The 14,567-nt window shown below is 56.8% G+C and overlaps 1 protein-coding gene across 1 annotated transcript; it reads right to left on the reverse strand.

The window, feature by feature from the left end:
* Nucleotides 1-38: 38 nt before the first annotated feature.
* Nucleotides 39-14,340, reverse strand: TELO2 (telomere maintenance 2). Its single transcript, XM_081298524.1, has 20 exons — nt 13,802-14,340; nt 12,570-12,847; nt 11,858-11,926; nt 11,195-11,342; nt 9,320-9,422; nt 7,453-7,521; nt 7,142-7,283; nt 6,930-7,066; nt 6,203-6,282; nt 5,945-6,046; nt 5,567-5,655; nt 5,325-5,422; nt 4,974-5,090; nt 4,677-4,748; nt 3,626-3,808; nt 3,081-3,172; nt 2,446-2,545; nt 2,086-2,150; nt 1,765-1,880; nt 39-489 (listed from the first exon to the last, which is right to left on the reverse strand). Exons 1-20 carry the CDS (start codon nt 14,134-14,136, stop codon nt 386-388), a joined length of 2,499 nt encoding a protein of 832 aa, XP_081154650.1. The 5' UTR covers nt 14,137-14,340; the 3' UTR covers nt 39-385.
* Nucleotides 14,341-14,567: the final 227 nt, after the last annotated feature.

Consider the following 14,567-nt stretch of genomic DNA (forward strand, 5'->3'; position numbering starts at 1 on the left):
ACTGAAGTCCCTGCTCACTGAAAACCACAAAGGAAGACTTGTGATACCTCCTGCCCTATTTATTCTCCTGGTACAGCACTGAGCCACAGGGCCAAGGGCCAAGCCTGCTCTGCTACTGGGCTCTGAGCAGCTGCTTCCTTCCTGCTTCTGGCATTCCCTGACCACAGGGCCCACTGGGAGCTGCAGGCCAGCACTTGGGTTGCTCTGCCTGTGGAGGCCAGGGCGAGGCCCTCCATATTTTTAGCTGAACACACCCTTCCTACATGCACGCACTGGGACCGGATGGCCCTCCAGACCTGGTCAAACTGCAAACTCAGATGTTACAGGGGTCCACTCTTTGAAGCCTTCCTCCCACCCAGCAGGAATGCCTAGGGTCCATCAGGGACTAGGAGGGAAGGGAGAGGAGTCTGTCTCTGAGTCGCTCCAGAAGCAGCAGCGCTCTCACGGCCAGCTCCCTGCAGTTCTCATCAACATCCTTCTCAGCCACATCTGCCAGGTAAAAACAACACAAGTACATTGCAGGGCCAGTCATTCCTGTTCCCGACAACCTACCTCACTCACTTGGCAAAGGGCTCTCTACCATGGAACAGGTGATGGAGACACCTCCACTGGGAGGGAGGGATCCAGGCCACAGTCCAGTCACATAGCTCAGCTATCCTGAGCACCAACCTGGGTTAAAACCAGCCTGAGGAGATGAGCCCTGAGCTCCTGCAGTTCTTCCAGACTGCATGTGAGGAGACAGAGCTGGTGCTTCCACCCCACCAGGACTGACACAGAGAGAGGGGCCAGGTCCTGAATAGAAGCCTGGGACTTTCCCAAAGGCCACAGGGAGACAAGGACAAAGGAGGCAGGGGCTCTGGGCATCCCTCACTTCCCTTCAAGGGAGATAAAGCCCTCTGCTTCTCTGAGACACAAACTCTGGTGGTAAGCCATGCTCCTGGGACCTGGCACCCCAAGCCCAGGTGCTAGGGAGAGGTCAGATGATGGCTGACCCTCTCCACAGCCACCAAGCCTGCTCTTGGCTCTTCCTGGCACCCAGTGATTCATCTGTTCCACTTCCTGTGGACAATGCCCATTCAAACTAGGACTGTGCCATGGCAGGAGCTAGGCAGGGAAGAAGCCCACAGCTAGGATGGAACAGACACCAATAAAGTCCTCACTATCACCAATGGGAAGGCAGTCTTCCTACAATGATCCTCCCCAGAGTCGCCCACCTGGGGCACCTGCAGCATGTAAAGAGGGACCCTGCCTGGCCCAGATGCCTGACAAGCAGGTGGAACTTGGGCCTAATGAGGGGGGCCTTCCACAAGCCACATGGCTTCAGCAGGATAACCACAGCAACAGAAGATGCCCGGCCAGAAGCCCAAGAGGCAGGGCAGCTATGAATCACGTGGGAGCCTCAGCTGGACCCTATATTGGGGTCAAATGGAAAGAAAAAGACATCACAGAGCATCCCAGGGCAGCTGGAGGGCCTGTCCATGGGTCCAGCTCAGGAGCCTGGGGGGTGTTCAGTGTCTGGAGCTGGGAGGAAGGGACAAAGCACGGCGGACACTACACCTCTAAGTCTGGGTGCAGGCTCCCAGCACTTCCACTACCTACATAGCCTTCTATCAGGAACCTCAGTGGATTCCCCAAAGCAACCACAGCCATGACTGTCCTCTCCCCCTTGTGCCCCATGCTAGGTTAACCATATTTCTCAGCACAACAGGGAGGGACATGCCCAGATGTCCTGCCTGCTTGGCCGCTACAGCCAGGGCTACTCACCTGCCAGCCAGGACCTGGTTTCCAGCAGCTCATCTGGCAGATCCTCTAGTAATCGCTCTGCAGGTACGCTGAGGAGGACAGAGGAGACCGCAGAAAGCAAGCCCCGGCGCACGTAGCTACCAAGCAAGAAGGCAGAGAAGGTGAGGTGCAACTCTGTGGCCAGAGCCCCTAAACAGCACTGCCAGAACTGCAGGGACACTTCCCTGAGTCCAGCAGATCAATCCGCAACACTGCGCATTGGGCCTGATCAGGCTACCTCCCACCACATAGCCCACACCTTGCTGCCAGAGACTCCACGCCCACAGCCCACAGCCCACTCACGTGTCCACATGGAAGCGAAGGGCCCACACAAATTCCAGCAGGGCCTTACCCATGCGTACAGCCACCTGAAAACCAGCAGAAGTATGGGTACCATGTTCAGCATGCCACTCCCCTTACCCAGCACCCAAAAAACACATCTGATGCCCCTGTGCAGCTTCACACAGGCCTGTCCTCAGGGCCATGGTAAAGGGAGAATGTCAGGTACGCAGTGCTCCAGGCCCGTGACCGTGGCCATCACCCCCTCCCACAGGTAGGGCCACACAGCACTTGTGCCATCAACGCGAACACTTGGGTGAAGCCCACACTCTGCAGCGGTGGACAAGATGTGGCAGGACCTGAAATTCCCACTTTCCAACTCACTGTGGTGTTGACTGCCAGATACATCAAGGCCCCCAAAGTATGGGTCAGTCTTCCAAGAACCAACTGGTCATCTCCCAAAAGGTCAAAGGTCACTAGAGGCCTGCAACACAGAATCCAGTAGTGGCAGAGCCATGGCACCTCAAGGCTGGCTGTCTAGCCCCAGGGATACAGAGGGAGAGCCTGGGTCCAGAGGCTCTGCAGAGCCTTCTTGCTCTAGTCACCACCCAACCCCACGAGGCTCCAGTAGAACCAGGGAGAAGGTGTTCCCAGAGGCCCAGAACATATGCTGGGCTCAGTGAGAAAGAAGCACAGCTTCTCCACTCTTGCCTGAGGGCCACACCTGATGGTGGGTGGGAGCTCAGTGCTGACCAAGGCAGAAGGAGGTGAGCAAGTGGCAGTCGGGGTGGAGAGCATGCAGGGTACTACCAGTCCATCCATAACCCTGAGACCAGGAGTGGACGGACACAGCAGTGACTGACACACTGCAAAGCTTAATGGCAGAGGGACGCTTCCAGAAAACTTCACATTAACTTAAGAACAACCAAACATGTTCCTGCCCAAAGTCCCACTCAGGCCCCATGCTGTGATGCTTTCTCCAGCCAGCAAGTGTGTCCAGACTGCAGAAATCCACTCACCTGTCAAAATGATGAATGAGGGGGAAAAAGAAACAGCCAGCCACGGAGGCGAATTCATTGGGGCCACCTGCTGGCTCCTGCCAGGGAGAGCCCTGCCAAACACAAGCACAACACCCCAACCTGCATGAGGTGCCTGGCCTCATGTCCCAACCCTGTGTGCAATACATTCAGAGCTGGACAGGCCTCATGGTACAGCAACCCTTGGGCACTGGGATGTAAGCTTCCTGGCCTCCACCCCCACCACCCCATGACAGTTTCTCATCACCAGACATCCCAGGGAAAGCAGGGCCAACCCTGGGTGAAAACCCCTCATGATTCTGGGACTTCTCACTTCTGCATTTGTATTCACGTGTTAAATCCACACTGGTCTGACTACCTTTGATCTGTACCATAAACTCACTTCAAGGAGCACCAGTGTTGGTGCCATCCCTGCCCTAGGCTCCTGCCACCCCCTTGGCACAGATAACACTGGAGGAATGTAATTGTTTATCCTACCACCCAGAGTGCCCTTTCCCTATAAGGACCTGACCAAAGCCCTAACTGACCTTGGAGAAGTGCCGGGTCTTGCTTCTGATCCGATTTTCTACAACCACCCTCCAGTCAGGAACCATGACACTGCCAGACTGAGAGGCAGGTGAGCACTGGGTGCCGGGACCCACGGAACTGTGTTGGGGAGACCGCCCAAGGCGCCCTGGCCGAGACAGCTCCTGGGCAGCCAGAGTCAGGACCTAGAGGAGAGGAGCAACCAGGGGAGTGCTGTGGCTCTGGGGAAGGACAGTCTTTAAACCAAGCCCCACAGAGCCCCAGACCAGCAACAGCACCCAATAGCCCTCACAGTCTTTTGACAAGGCAGGTGTTCTGGAAGCCACAGAGAAAGTCATCTCCAGTGCTAGTGGGTCTCTGCGCCTTGCTGGGAGGGCAGGCAAGAAGGTGGGGCACCCCAACCCAACCGCCACCTCTCCCTGAGGCTCCCTGGCCTCCACACAGAGCCACTCCTCTGGAGAAGGCAGCCTTAAAGGATGACCAAAAGCATGCTCAGCAAGCGAGCCAGTCTCAGGAGAGCAGACTCGCTGCTACTGCTGCTGCTATATACACGGAACACCCACAACAGGCAGAGCCTCGGGATGAGGGTGACGGCCCACGCTGCCTATTCTATGATGTTAAGAGACCATGCTCCTCACTAAGCACTAGGAGCCCAGCCCTGCTCTGAGGCCACCATTCCTGGCAGTCCTGCCACAGGCGGTCCTTCGCCAAGGGCCTAGCAGGCATCGAGCTCCTCCCACACGTCTCATGCACTGGTTCATTCTTTTTCATAGTTGGATAATACTCAGCCATGGGGACACCACATTTTGTTTATATTTAAGTGGTGCATTTTGTTATTTAAAACAAAGGAACTCAGCTGCCAGAGCTCCTGGTCCCCACAGTGGTGAACCTGCATACTTGGCTACACTCAAACAGGAGACAGAAGTCACCTGGCCTTCTCAGATCAACAAAGTGACTTGGGGAGGCTTTGGTCACTGTCCACATAGGTTTTCACCTCCCCACAGTAGGGCAGCTTGGAACTGACTACAGGGAGAGGGATCCAGAAGCACTCACATCCAGGATGTCCATGCGCTGCCGGAGGCTGTAGTTCAGGGCATAGAACTGTGAGGTCAGGTGCTCAGCTACCTAAGCCATGCAGAGAGAGGCCAATGAGGGCCAGGCCCAGGCCATAGACACACTTTCCAGGCACCAGTCAACCCTGCACGAGGTCAGTTACTCAACTGCCTGAGCCAGGCAGAGAGGCCACTGAGGACCAGGCCACAGGGCACACCCTCTAGACACCACACCCAACCTAGTAAAGAAAGCTGTCAGAGTGCTCCCCACTGTGGGGCCACCCACACTGGGACTTACCTGGGCTGGGTCTGTGACTGTAACAGCCACCAGGGCTCTCTGGCGCAGTTCCTCAAATCCCGCCACACAGGTCCTCTCCTCCAGGTGCAACAGTACCCTGGCCAGCTCCACACTCACCTACATGAGGACTGCAGTCAGTATGTTACATGCACCTCAGAGCCTGGGCCACCCACCTGCTGCCCACCTAGCAGAGGCTCCAGGTCTCCTGGAGACGCGCAGAAGCCAGCAAGATGTCCCCTCTCTCCATGACCCAGGATGCAGATGGCACAAGAAGAGCTGCCATCGTAGGGGACCTGCCACCAGAGTACTTAGCAACCTCCCCCTTTGCTCTAACACCCTCTTCTTGCTCACCTCCCGTGTGGCCTCAGGGTTCCTGCGGACTAGGCCTTCCAGGGCCTTCAGGGCGGCCTCCCAGCGCTCCACATCCTTATCCTCAAATGTGGTCAGTGCTACACAGAACACAGAAGGCCTCAGTCATCTCAGCCCCAACCCTGAACAACCCTGATGGACCCAGCGTGTCGGGGCAGGGTGGGAAGACCTCAGAGGAAATAGCTGTGAGGTGAGACCTACAGTGTGACCCCACCAAGGCTCACCTTCCATGCAGTCCCGCACATACTGAGGTGCCTTGCTGCTCTTCAGCTCTTTGTCCCCTGACATGTCGTAGGGGATGAAATCATCATCACTGTAAATGAGACAAAACAGACAATGGAACTGCCCACTCTTAGTGAGAAAACTCAGACTCCGGTGCCACTTATGTACCCCTCCTCAAGGGCAAGTCCTGAAAATGCTGAAACTCACTCCCCAAGTCCCCAGAGCCTTGAAAAGCCACAGCACTGCTGCAGACCAGAAGGAGGCATTGGGGGGTGGGCACAGCCACCCCACAGCGTGCACCCCACTGTGCTGGTGACCTGCACAGCTCAGCTCTGCTGTGCAGCCAGTGCCACCCCTCAAGCACAGAAGCCCAGCCCTACCTGTCCAGCTCCGAATCAGAGCCCTGCAGCTGAGCTGGGGGCACACTACCCTCCATGGTCTCTGCAGGGGTCTCTGCCACAACTGGATCCAGTGATGAGCCTCTGGGAAGCAAGAGGAACAAGCATTCAGGATTGCCTGTGGGGACACTCCCAGCACCTCCACCCACTGCTTCCCTAACTCCTGTCCTGTGAATGGAATCCAGAATGACAAGGTGTGCACACACACAGGGTGGGGATGAGGGATGTGAAGACCCTCACCTTGCCTCCAAGGGGCTGTCTCCCACAGGCCGGGGAGTGGCCAAGGCCAGCATCTCACGGCTCAGCTCATCATCTTCATACTGTAAATACAAAACATACCAGTCATTGACACCCACCAGACTTCAGACACCACTTCACTGCAGTCAGACACAGTTGGAGCCAGGCCTCCTCTAAAAACATCTGGATCCTGTTTAGTAGCCTGTCCTTTTCTAGAGCAAATTCCAAGTGTGCACCCTGACTTGAGGGTGGTACTCAGTGTGCCAAGGCTACAGAGTCACTTCCTCATGAAGGAACTGGGGCTCCCCAGGAGACTGATCCCCTGAAGACGTCCCAGGGAGGAGGGGATGTCTGCCATAAAGCCGGGCAGGGCCCAGCAGTCAGAGAAACATGCTGGCCACACAAGTGGCATTCACACCAGGAAGCAGGCAGCAGAGAGGACAGTCACTGTTCTGCCTGCCCAGAGCAGCCTGTGGCAGACCAGCCCCAGGGCAACAGCTTCCCTCACCCCAACCTCTCTAGAGTTCCACCTCCAGGGATTGTGTCCTGAGGAACACGTGCTGGTGCGTTCAGCCCTAATCCTTGTGATCACCAGGAGCTGAGGTTGACACCCACCACTCCTAGGCCTCAGCCCTCAGTGTAGCCAATGTGGGACACTCCATGGGCCTGGGCCCCAGGAGGGGAGGTACCTACTGAGCTGGAGTAACAGGGAGATCCGGAGCCTGTTCACCTGGAATTTCAATGGAGGGCCCTCAGGGTGGATCCGGGCGCTGATGACCTCGGCCACGATCATGCCTAGGCGGCGCACGGCAGGCAGGCTGCTGTCCAGGCGGCACTTCACACCTGCCATCATGCTGGCCAGCAACTCTGGAAGCACCAAACATGCATCCTGAGGGGTTCTCACATGCCTGGGGCGAGGGTGTGCCCTCACCACCTGCTCACCTTCCCGGCTGTCCCGCAGCTCTGGCTCCCCAAGGTGTGCCAGGCAGATGAGTACCGCCATGCTGATGTAGCGCTGCTGAGCCAGGGGCGTGTGTCGGACAGCACTGCTGCTGCCCCAGGTCTCCAGCAGCTCCTTTAGCGCCTGCAGGCAGCACAGCACCAGCCTGTCAGGCAGCAGTTCTGCCATGGCCCAGGATCATGTGGTGCTAGTGTCCACAGCCACCCCAAAGGCTCCAACAGGAGCAAAGTTGGGACCCCCAGCCTTCCCTTCTCTTGGGGTCACCACAGGGTCAGAGGCAGGTAGCACTTACCTGTATGAGGAGTGGACGCCGCTGGCTGTCCATGGCCAGGTACCCCAGCAGGCTCTGCAGCATGGGTGTCTACAACGAGAGTGGTGTCCTTAATGAGGCAGAGGCTGCCTTCCTGCATGAGGCTCCTGAGGGTGAGCGTGTCATGCCCAGGAGTCCAGGCTGAGGACTAGTATGGTAAGTGCCGCCCTCCACCTCCTACTGCTCCTCAGTACCCTCTGCTTCTGCATTTGTCAGTTTTGTTTTTGTTTTTTCCTCAGTGCTGGAAATCAAACCCAGGGCTTCAAGCACTCTAGGAAAGTGCTCTCCTGCTGGGCCATACCCCAGCGCAGCACTCGTCAGCTTGGGCACATACACTTTTCTAAGGAAATTTTCTATCTCATCCATGTTTGAAAACCAGTCGCCATCAAGCTGCTACATTTCAAAGGTCCTGGATTTTTCTACTCAGCCCAGGTGCAACTTCCACCTCAGCACTGCCTGCTCTGCTGTTCAACTTTCTCTTTGTTCTTTGTTTTCTTCCCTTTTGAAAGCTCTCTTGCTGAGCTACATCCCTAGTCCTTTTACTTTTTATTTTGAGACAGGGCCTCACTAAGTTGGCCAGGCTGGCTTTAAACTTGTGATTCTCCAGCCTCAGTTTCCCAAGTAGCTGGGCTCATAGGCATGCATCACGGCAGCTGGTGGTGCCATCATGTTTGTTGTGTGGGGCTTGGGTCACTTTATCTAGCACTATGCTGTAGCACCGTTATTCTCTATTGCTACTCATTTCTGGTCCAGCAGCCCCATCACCCGGAATGACAGCCAGATGTTCACGCCAGTACTTGGGTTTATCCCATTGGTTGGCTATATTCTGGGGGCCTCAAATGCCCTATAGGACAGGGATTGGGGGCCATCTCTGGCTCTCTGTTTGCCTGGACTGCACTGTCCACCTGCCTCTCTGAACCCCACCAAGGGCATGAAGCCAGGGTTCAAGAGGCTGCCAGGCCTCCTGCCTGCTTCACCCCCATGCACCCAGGGCGAGTTGGCTCTACCTCCACTTTGGCCCCCACCCATCCTCTGCACAGAGGCCAGGGTAGGTCTGGGTAACACAGTCAGGTCTGGATGCCTCTGCTTAAACCTCAGCTGCCCACCCCAACCTGAAGCAGCCCACCCTTGCCACACCTCCTGCTCTCTGGGGCACAGGGCCCACTGCCAGCCGGCTTGCTGGGACCAGTGTTCAGAAGCCAGCCACACAGTCCTCCTGGCCAGACTTCTATCAGGACCATGGCTCTGCACCTGCCAGATCCCCTCAGAGAGGTCTTTGCAGAGCCCTGCAGCACTGAGGCTGCCTCCTAGGTCCCACAGTGCCAAATGTGCCATGCTATGAATTACATACCATGGTTTATGCAGGTAGCACTGTCTCCCTGCCTATAACGTGAGTTCCTCAAGGAGAGACTACGGCTCTTCTGTCCACCTGGGACAGAGCTGGGCATACTGTGGGCATCAGTGCACTGCTGGTCCCTCCTCAGGCCAAGACATCTGCTCTTGCTCTCCCCTGCCCAACCACCACAGCCCTCCAGTCACAGCCTACACTCCAGGCCACAGGGACAGCTGCACCATGTCTGGGAAGCACTCAGCAACCAAGTCCCAAGGCACTAACCCCCTTGGGCTTGCTCGGTGTTGTGCAGCAGGGCCTGCAGCCCGGCAGGGCAGTGCTGCTGCTTCACTGACAATTCCCAGGTGACTGCTCTACCTGTTTTCTGTGGCTGGGAATCAAATCCAGGGCTTTGTGCATGCTGGGTACACATTCTTCCACTGAGTTAGCCTCTACTTTTAATAGTGATTCTTCTTATAACCAAGGGTGGCCTTCATAAGCCCTGCCCTACATTCTCACCGTGCACCGGTACTGCATGAACAGAAGCTTCCGGGTCATCACAAACTGGGCTTTCTTATTCTTCACCACCAGATTCCCCAGTAGTCGTGACAGGACCTCAGGCCTATAAGGCAGGGTCAGAAGAAGCCAGTCATGAGTGCCTAGGAGGTGGGTGGCAGGCTGGGAAAGCTCACCCTCTGATGGCACCAACAGCCTGGCCCTGCCACTTGCTCACTGTGGGCCTTGGATAACCTCAATGGGTCCTTAACTTCCCTCCCCCAGGCCTGAATGTAGAGACTGGGTCCCACTCCTGAGCTAAGAGGGTCAACATAGGAGGGAGTCCCTCCCTGCTCTGCCAGGTCCAGGGTGCATACTTCTTCTAGAGCAGGGCAGCAAGCCTTTGCTGCACAGGGCCAGAGGGCACATGCTTTAAGATTCATAGGCCAGTCTCTATACCAAACACTCAACATAGCAGTTGTGACTGAAAGCAGCCACAGGCAAATATTTAAATGAGTTAGTATGGCTGCATGCCAATAAAATTGTGTGTGTGAGTGCGCACCTAAGAGAAAAAGATCCTCCTGCCTCAGCCTTCCAAATAGCTGGGATTACAGGCACACAGCACCACGGTGGGCGCCAGTAAAATTTTATTTACAAAAAAACACCAAATGAGCCAGATATGGCCCAAGAACAATAGTGTGCAAGCATCAGATCTAGAGTATGGGACCCTGCTTCCTTCAGCAAGCAAAAGCCCAACAAGCCCCCAGCCAGTGTGGAGAGACAGGCTGGATTCACCTTCACTCATCACATAAAATCCCACACATAGACATAAAAGCTGGAAAGAAAAAGAAGAGGTGGGTACAATAAAAACAAAAAAAACAAAAAAGGTTAAGCTGGAGACAAGCCAGATACCAGAGAAGGTTCCAAAGACCGAGCAAGACCCCCACTGAAGTATCCGTGACAGCAGCAATGCATCTTCACCATCCTAAGCCCAACAGCTCACAGGAAAGAGCCCAGAACCTGCAGGGGAACTTCCACAACATATACCAGGAACCAAACATGCAGATGGTGAAGGATGCAGGGAAGGAGTCCACACACATCTGGAATCAAAGACCACAAAGCCTGCTCTCCCCTGCCCAACCACCACAGCCCTGGGGCAGACCTGGGAAGCAGGTGAGGGCAAGGTGCGTGAGCATCCCTAGGGCCCAACAAGGCTGCTTTTAAGAGTGCCAGCTGCAGCGCGCACACACACACACACACACACACACACACACACACACACACACACACGAGGAAGGATCAAAAGGGCATTGCCACACCCAAGTCAGAGATGACACCCACAGCACAAAACCACATGTAAGGAATGGTGAGTCAGGGGTGAGGCAGGAGGAGTGAGCTACAGTGCAGGGCAACACCATGACAGAAGGACAACACACAGTGTGCAGGGCGACGAAACATCTGCGGGCTGCTTCTCACACAGTCCTCCTGTCCAATAGGGCTTGGGAGAACACCTACACTGTTTTCACGAGAAAGAAACAGGATCCCTAAGTCTGAAAAGAGCTGTTGCCTCAGCAGAGATTATGGTTCCCCCAGTGTGTGGACTTGGGGAACCCACCGGGCAGGAGACCTTCTGTACTAAGCCGTGGACACATGTGGAGGCTCCACTGGCAATGATGAAGGTGGGCACCATCAGTGTGTGCATTTGCACAACCAGTGGCCAGCCTAAATCAGCAATACTAAGGCAGCACCAGCCACCACACCCAGGGAGTACAACAGGACAACCGGCTACAGCAGGGCCACCAGGAAAAGCAGCACAGGGAATGGCAGCTGCCACAAAGCCCACTCCCCACTCCCCACCCCCAGAGATGCACTGACTGGAAAGAGTGCTGTGCTGCTTACCCCAGAGTGGCCTCCACCAACCCTATGAGCACAGCCTCCATGGCCGCGTCCGGCACTTGCTCCACTAGGCGCCAGCAGACCCGCTGCCACAAGCAGCTGCCCTGGGTGAGTGCTGTCAGTTGGGGCACCAACCTGCCCAAGATCTCCTCTGAGGAGACACAGAGAGGACATGAGCCTCAGGAGCTGCACTCAGCCAGGGGACCACTGGTCCAGTGTACACAGCACCACGGCTCACCAGCCAGCACAACTGAGCCCCAGAGCTCTGAGCCCTCAGTGGACCCAGGGCTAGCAAGGGGACCCCCCAAAGCACAACTGAGCCCCAGAGCCAACCTCAGTGGACCCAGGGTTAGCAAGGGGACCCCCCAGAGCACAACTGAGCCCCAGAGCCAACCTCAGTGGACCCAGGGTTAGCAAGGGGACCCCCCCAGAGCACAACTGAGCCCCAGAGCCAACCTCAGTGGGCCTAGGGCTAGCAAGGGGACCCCACAGAGCACAACTAAGCCCTAAGACAAACCTCTGTGGACCCAGGGCTAGCATAGAGACCCCAAAGAAGGCTGGGACCAGCTCCCACTGCTGCTGAGGGGCTTGCAGTGATTCTCAACCTCTCCCAAGGGCTGAATGGGAGAGACAGGTGCTGCTTCCCCCAAGGCAGGCCCTACTCACTGTGTCTCCCCTGGATGCACACTTTCCCAAGGACTCGAGACACAAAGGAGACAGAACAGTGTAGGCCACCTGGGAGAGAAAGCAAGGAGGTCATGGGACAACACACACAACACCTGACCAAGTGGACAGACCTGCAGAGACTTGAGGGTGCCAGATTCCTCCTGGGCTCTGAGTCCCACAGAGGTGTAGGTCACAGGGGACTTAGGGTGTTGGGCCTGAGCACATGGAAGGACAGTGAACCACAGTGGGAACTCAGCACCACAAGGAGATTGAGTTAAGCAATCAGAGTTAAACAAGCTGAGCTGAGGTGCAGCTCAGGCCTGAGTGAGCCCATGATAGAAATAAGAAGGGAGGGGCCATACTGCAGGAAGAGGCAAATCCACCCACTGGCCTTGCTTTACAGGCCACTGACCCATGGAATCACACTGCCCCAGACACTCCTTTCTCTTGAAACTGGAAGCCATGCCTGTGAGGCCCAGAAGAGGCAGAGCCAGCCCCAAACAGCACACAGGGTAATACCTAGTGCTCTGTGAGCAAGCCACCAGCAGCACTTGCCTCCAGACCCAAAGACCTCCCAGCACCTTCACCTTGCCATGGGAGCCTGAAATGCCATTGCCAAAGGCATATGAGACAAACCCAAGTTGGCAGGGGAAGTGGATGGAGAAGGAGGGGATGACAGCTGAGAAGAGGGGCAGGGAGACACAGCACTCACCTCGGAGAGAATCCACCACTGACTGCAGCGCCCGCATGGCCTCCTCACCCAGCAGTGGGAAGTAGTTCTGGGGGAAGAACTGGGCCAGGTTATCCTGCTGCAGATGGTTGCCCAGGTGGTCAGGCAGGCTCACCACCTTGCTGAGTAGTGTCTCCTGGAGCAGGGGAAAGCCAGGCTTCATCTGCGGCCTGCACTGCTCCTCCATCAGGGCCGCTACCCTGCCCTCACTCAGAAACCTGGCCAGCAGCTCTGCCATCTTCATCAGACGGAAGCTGGGGCTGAACAAGGACAGGTGTATCAGGCAGAGCCCCTAAGCCTGCTCCAGGCCAAGGGAGTCTCCACAGCTCCCCCTTAGACAGGTAGTCCCAAGAGCTCCAGTAACATTTTGTCTTAACTCATAAGCTGAAAGAACATGCTTTGTACTCCACTCCTGAATCAGATACAAGTGGGGTGAGTGCAGCTGGGCCCTACCACCTCCTCACTTGCTCTCCGTGGATTTTCACAGAGTACATGCTTTTAATCACAGCAACTTCTAAAAACCCAGCTTCTCAAAGACTCCTCAGAGTCCTCACAAGGACTGATCTGTGTGTGATCTGATGCTGAACGTGGGAACTGCCTGGGGCTGGGGGGTTCATGGCAGGCACGTGTCAAAAAAGCTGTGCTTCGGGCTGGGGATGTGGCTCAAGCGGTAGCGCGCTCGCCTCGCATGCGTGCGGCCCGGGTTCGATCCTCAGCACCACATACCAACAAAGATGTTGTGTCCGCCGAGAACTAAAAATAAATATTAAAAATTCTCTCTCTCTCTCTCTCTCTCTCTCTCTCTCTCTCTCCTCTCTCACTCTCTCTTTAAAAAAAAAAAAAAAAAAAAAAGCTGTGCTTCCCTGGAAAACCTGAAAATGTCCCAAGAGGCCTTGAGAGCTGCCACTGTGCCCAGAAAGCCTCACTGCAGGGCTGGGACCACGAAGCAGCAATGCTAACTGCCTAGGGGAGCTGGCTGGGGCTGCTGTGATGTGAACACCCCTCCTCCCGCCGGGCTGCAAGGTCGAGATGCCGGCAGGTCCTCCCCATCTTAGAGAACACAGCCACTATCAGTTGGGGTGGGGGGGGGGGCAGGTCGCAGGCTCTGTTCTCTCCCTGGCACCTTCCAGGATGAACCCTGCAGTTCGCAATTCCCCAGGCCCTTCTGTGCTTCCAAGTCACAGGCCGCTGCACAAGCCCCCAGCCTCACTCACCCGGCAGTGCCCTCGATGGCCTCCATCAGCGCTAGGAAGGCCTGGTCAGCAGGGCCCTCCAGGAAGAAGCTGTCCCAGAGCTGCTCCAGCCGGTCGCCGGGCGACAGCTGCAGCCAGCGGGGGCTCAGCCTGCCGACCAGACAGCGCAGCACGGCAGCGAAGTGCTTGGCGGCGAACTCCTCCTGCTCTCCGGGCAGCGCGGGCTCCGCGGTTCCTCGCAGATAGCGCTGCAGGGACTCCAGGGCGGAGAGGACGCGGCCACCGTCCTCAGAAGACTGGAGGATGTGCACCGCTTCCCGGACGCTGAGTCCGACTGCACAGCGCGCGGGCTCCATGCTGCCGGCAGCCGGGCGCCCGGGACAGCGGGATCCCTCCCTGAGCGCACCGGCTACCCGGCCTGGCCCGGCCTCAACCGGCGGGCGGCCGCGAGCTCCGGTCCCCGCGTGAGGCGTGACTTCGGCCTTCAAAGCCCCCGCCGCTCCCCGCTGGGTTCCGCGAATCTGCAAAGGCAGGCGGCACCGCGCGTGTGCGTCTGCGCGGCAGGGCGGGTCCGATTGAGGGAGGCGGGTGTGCTCCTGATGGGGCGGGGACCCGCGGCCACGTGACTGTGGGCTGTGCGTGCGCTCCCCAGCGGCTGTGCTCCCCACCGCGCTTGAGTTCAAATGCTTTGAGTGCAGGCTGCACGCAGCAGAGGCGATTGATGGGATCTGGTAGCCGCTGGGAAGGTGCTGTGTAAACTAAAGAGGTGAAGCATCAGGTTCCGTTC

This window comes from Spermophilus citellus (assembly GCF_964194105.1).
Source record: "Spermophilus citellus genome assembly, chromosome: 6".
In the NCBI taxonomy this organism is placed as follows: Eukaryota; Metazoa; Chordata; class Mammalia; order Rodentia; family Sciuridae; genus Spermophilus; species Spermophilus citellus.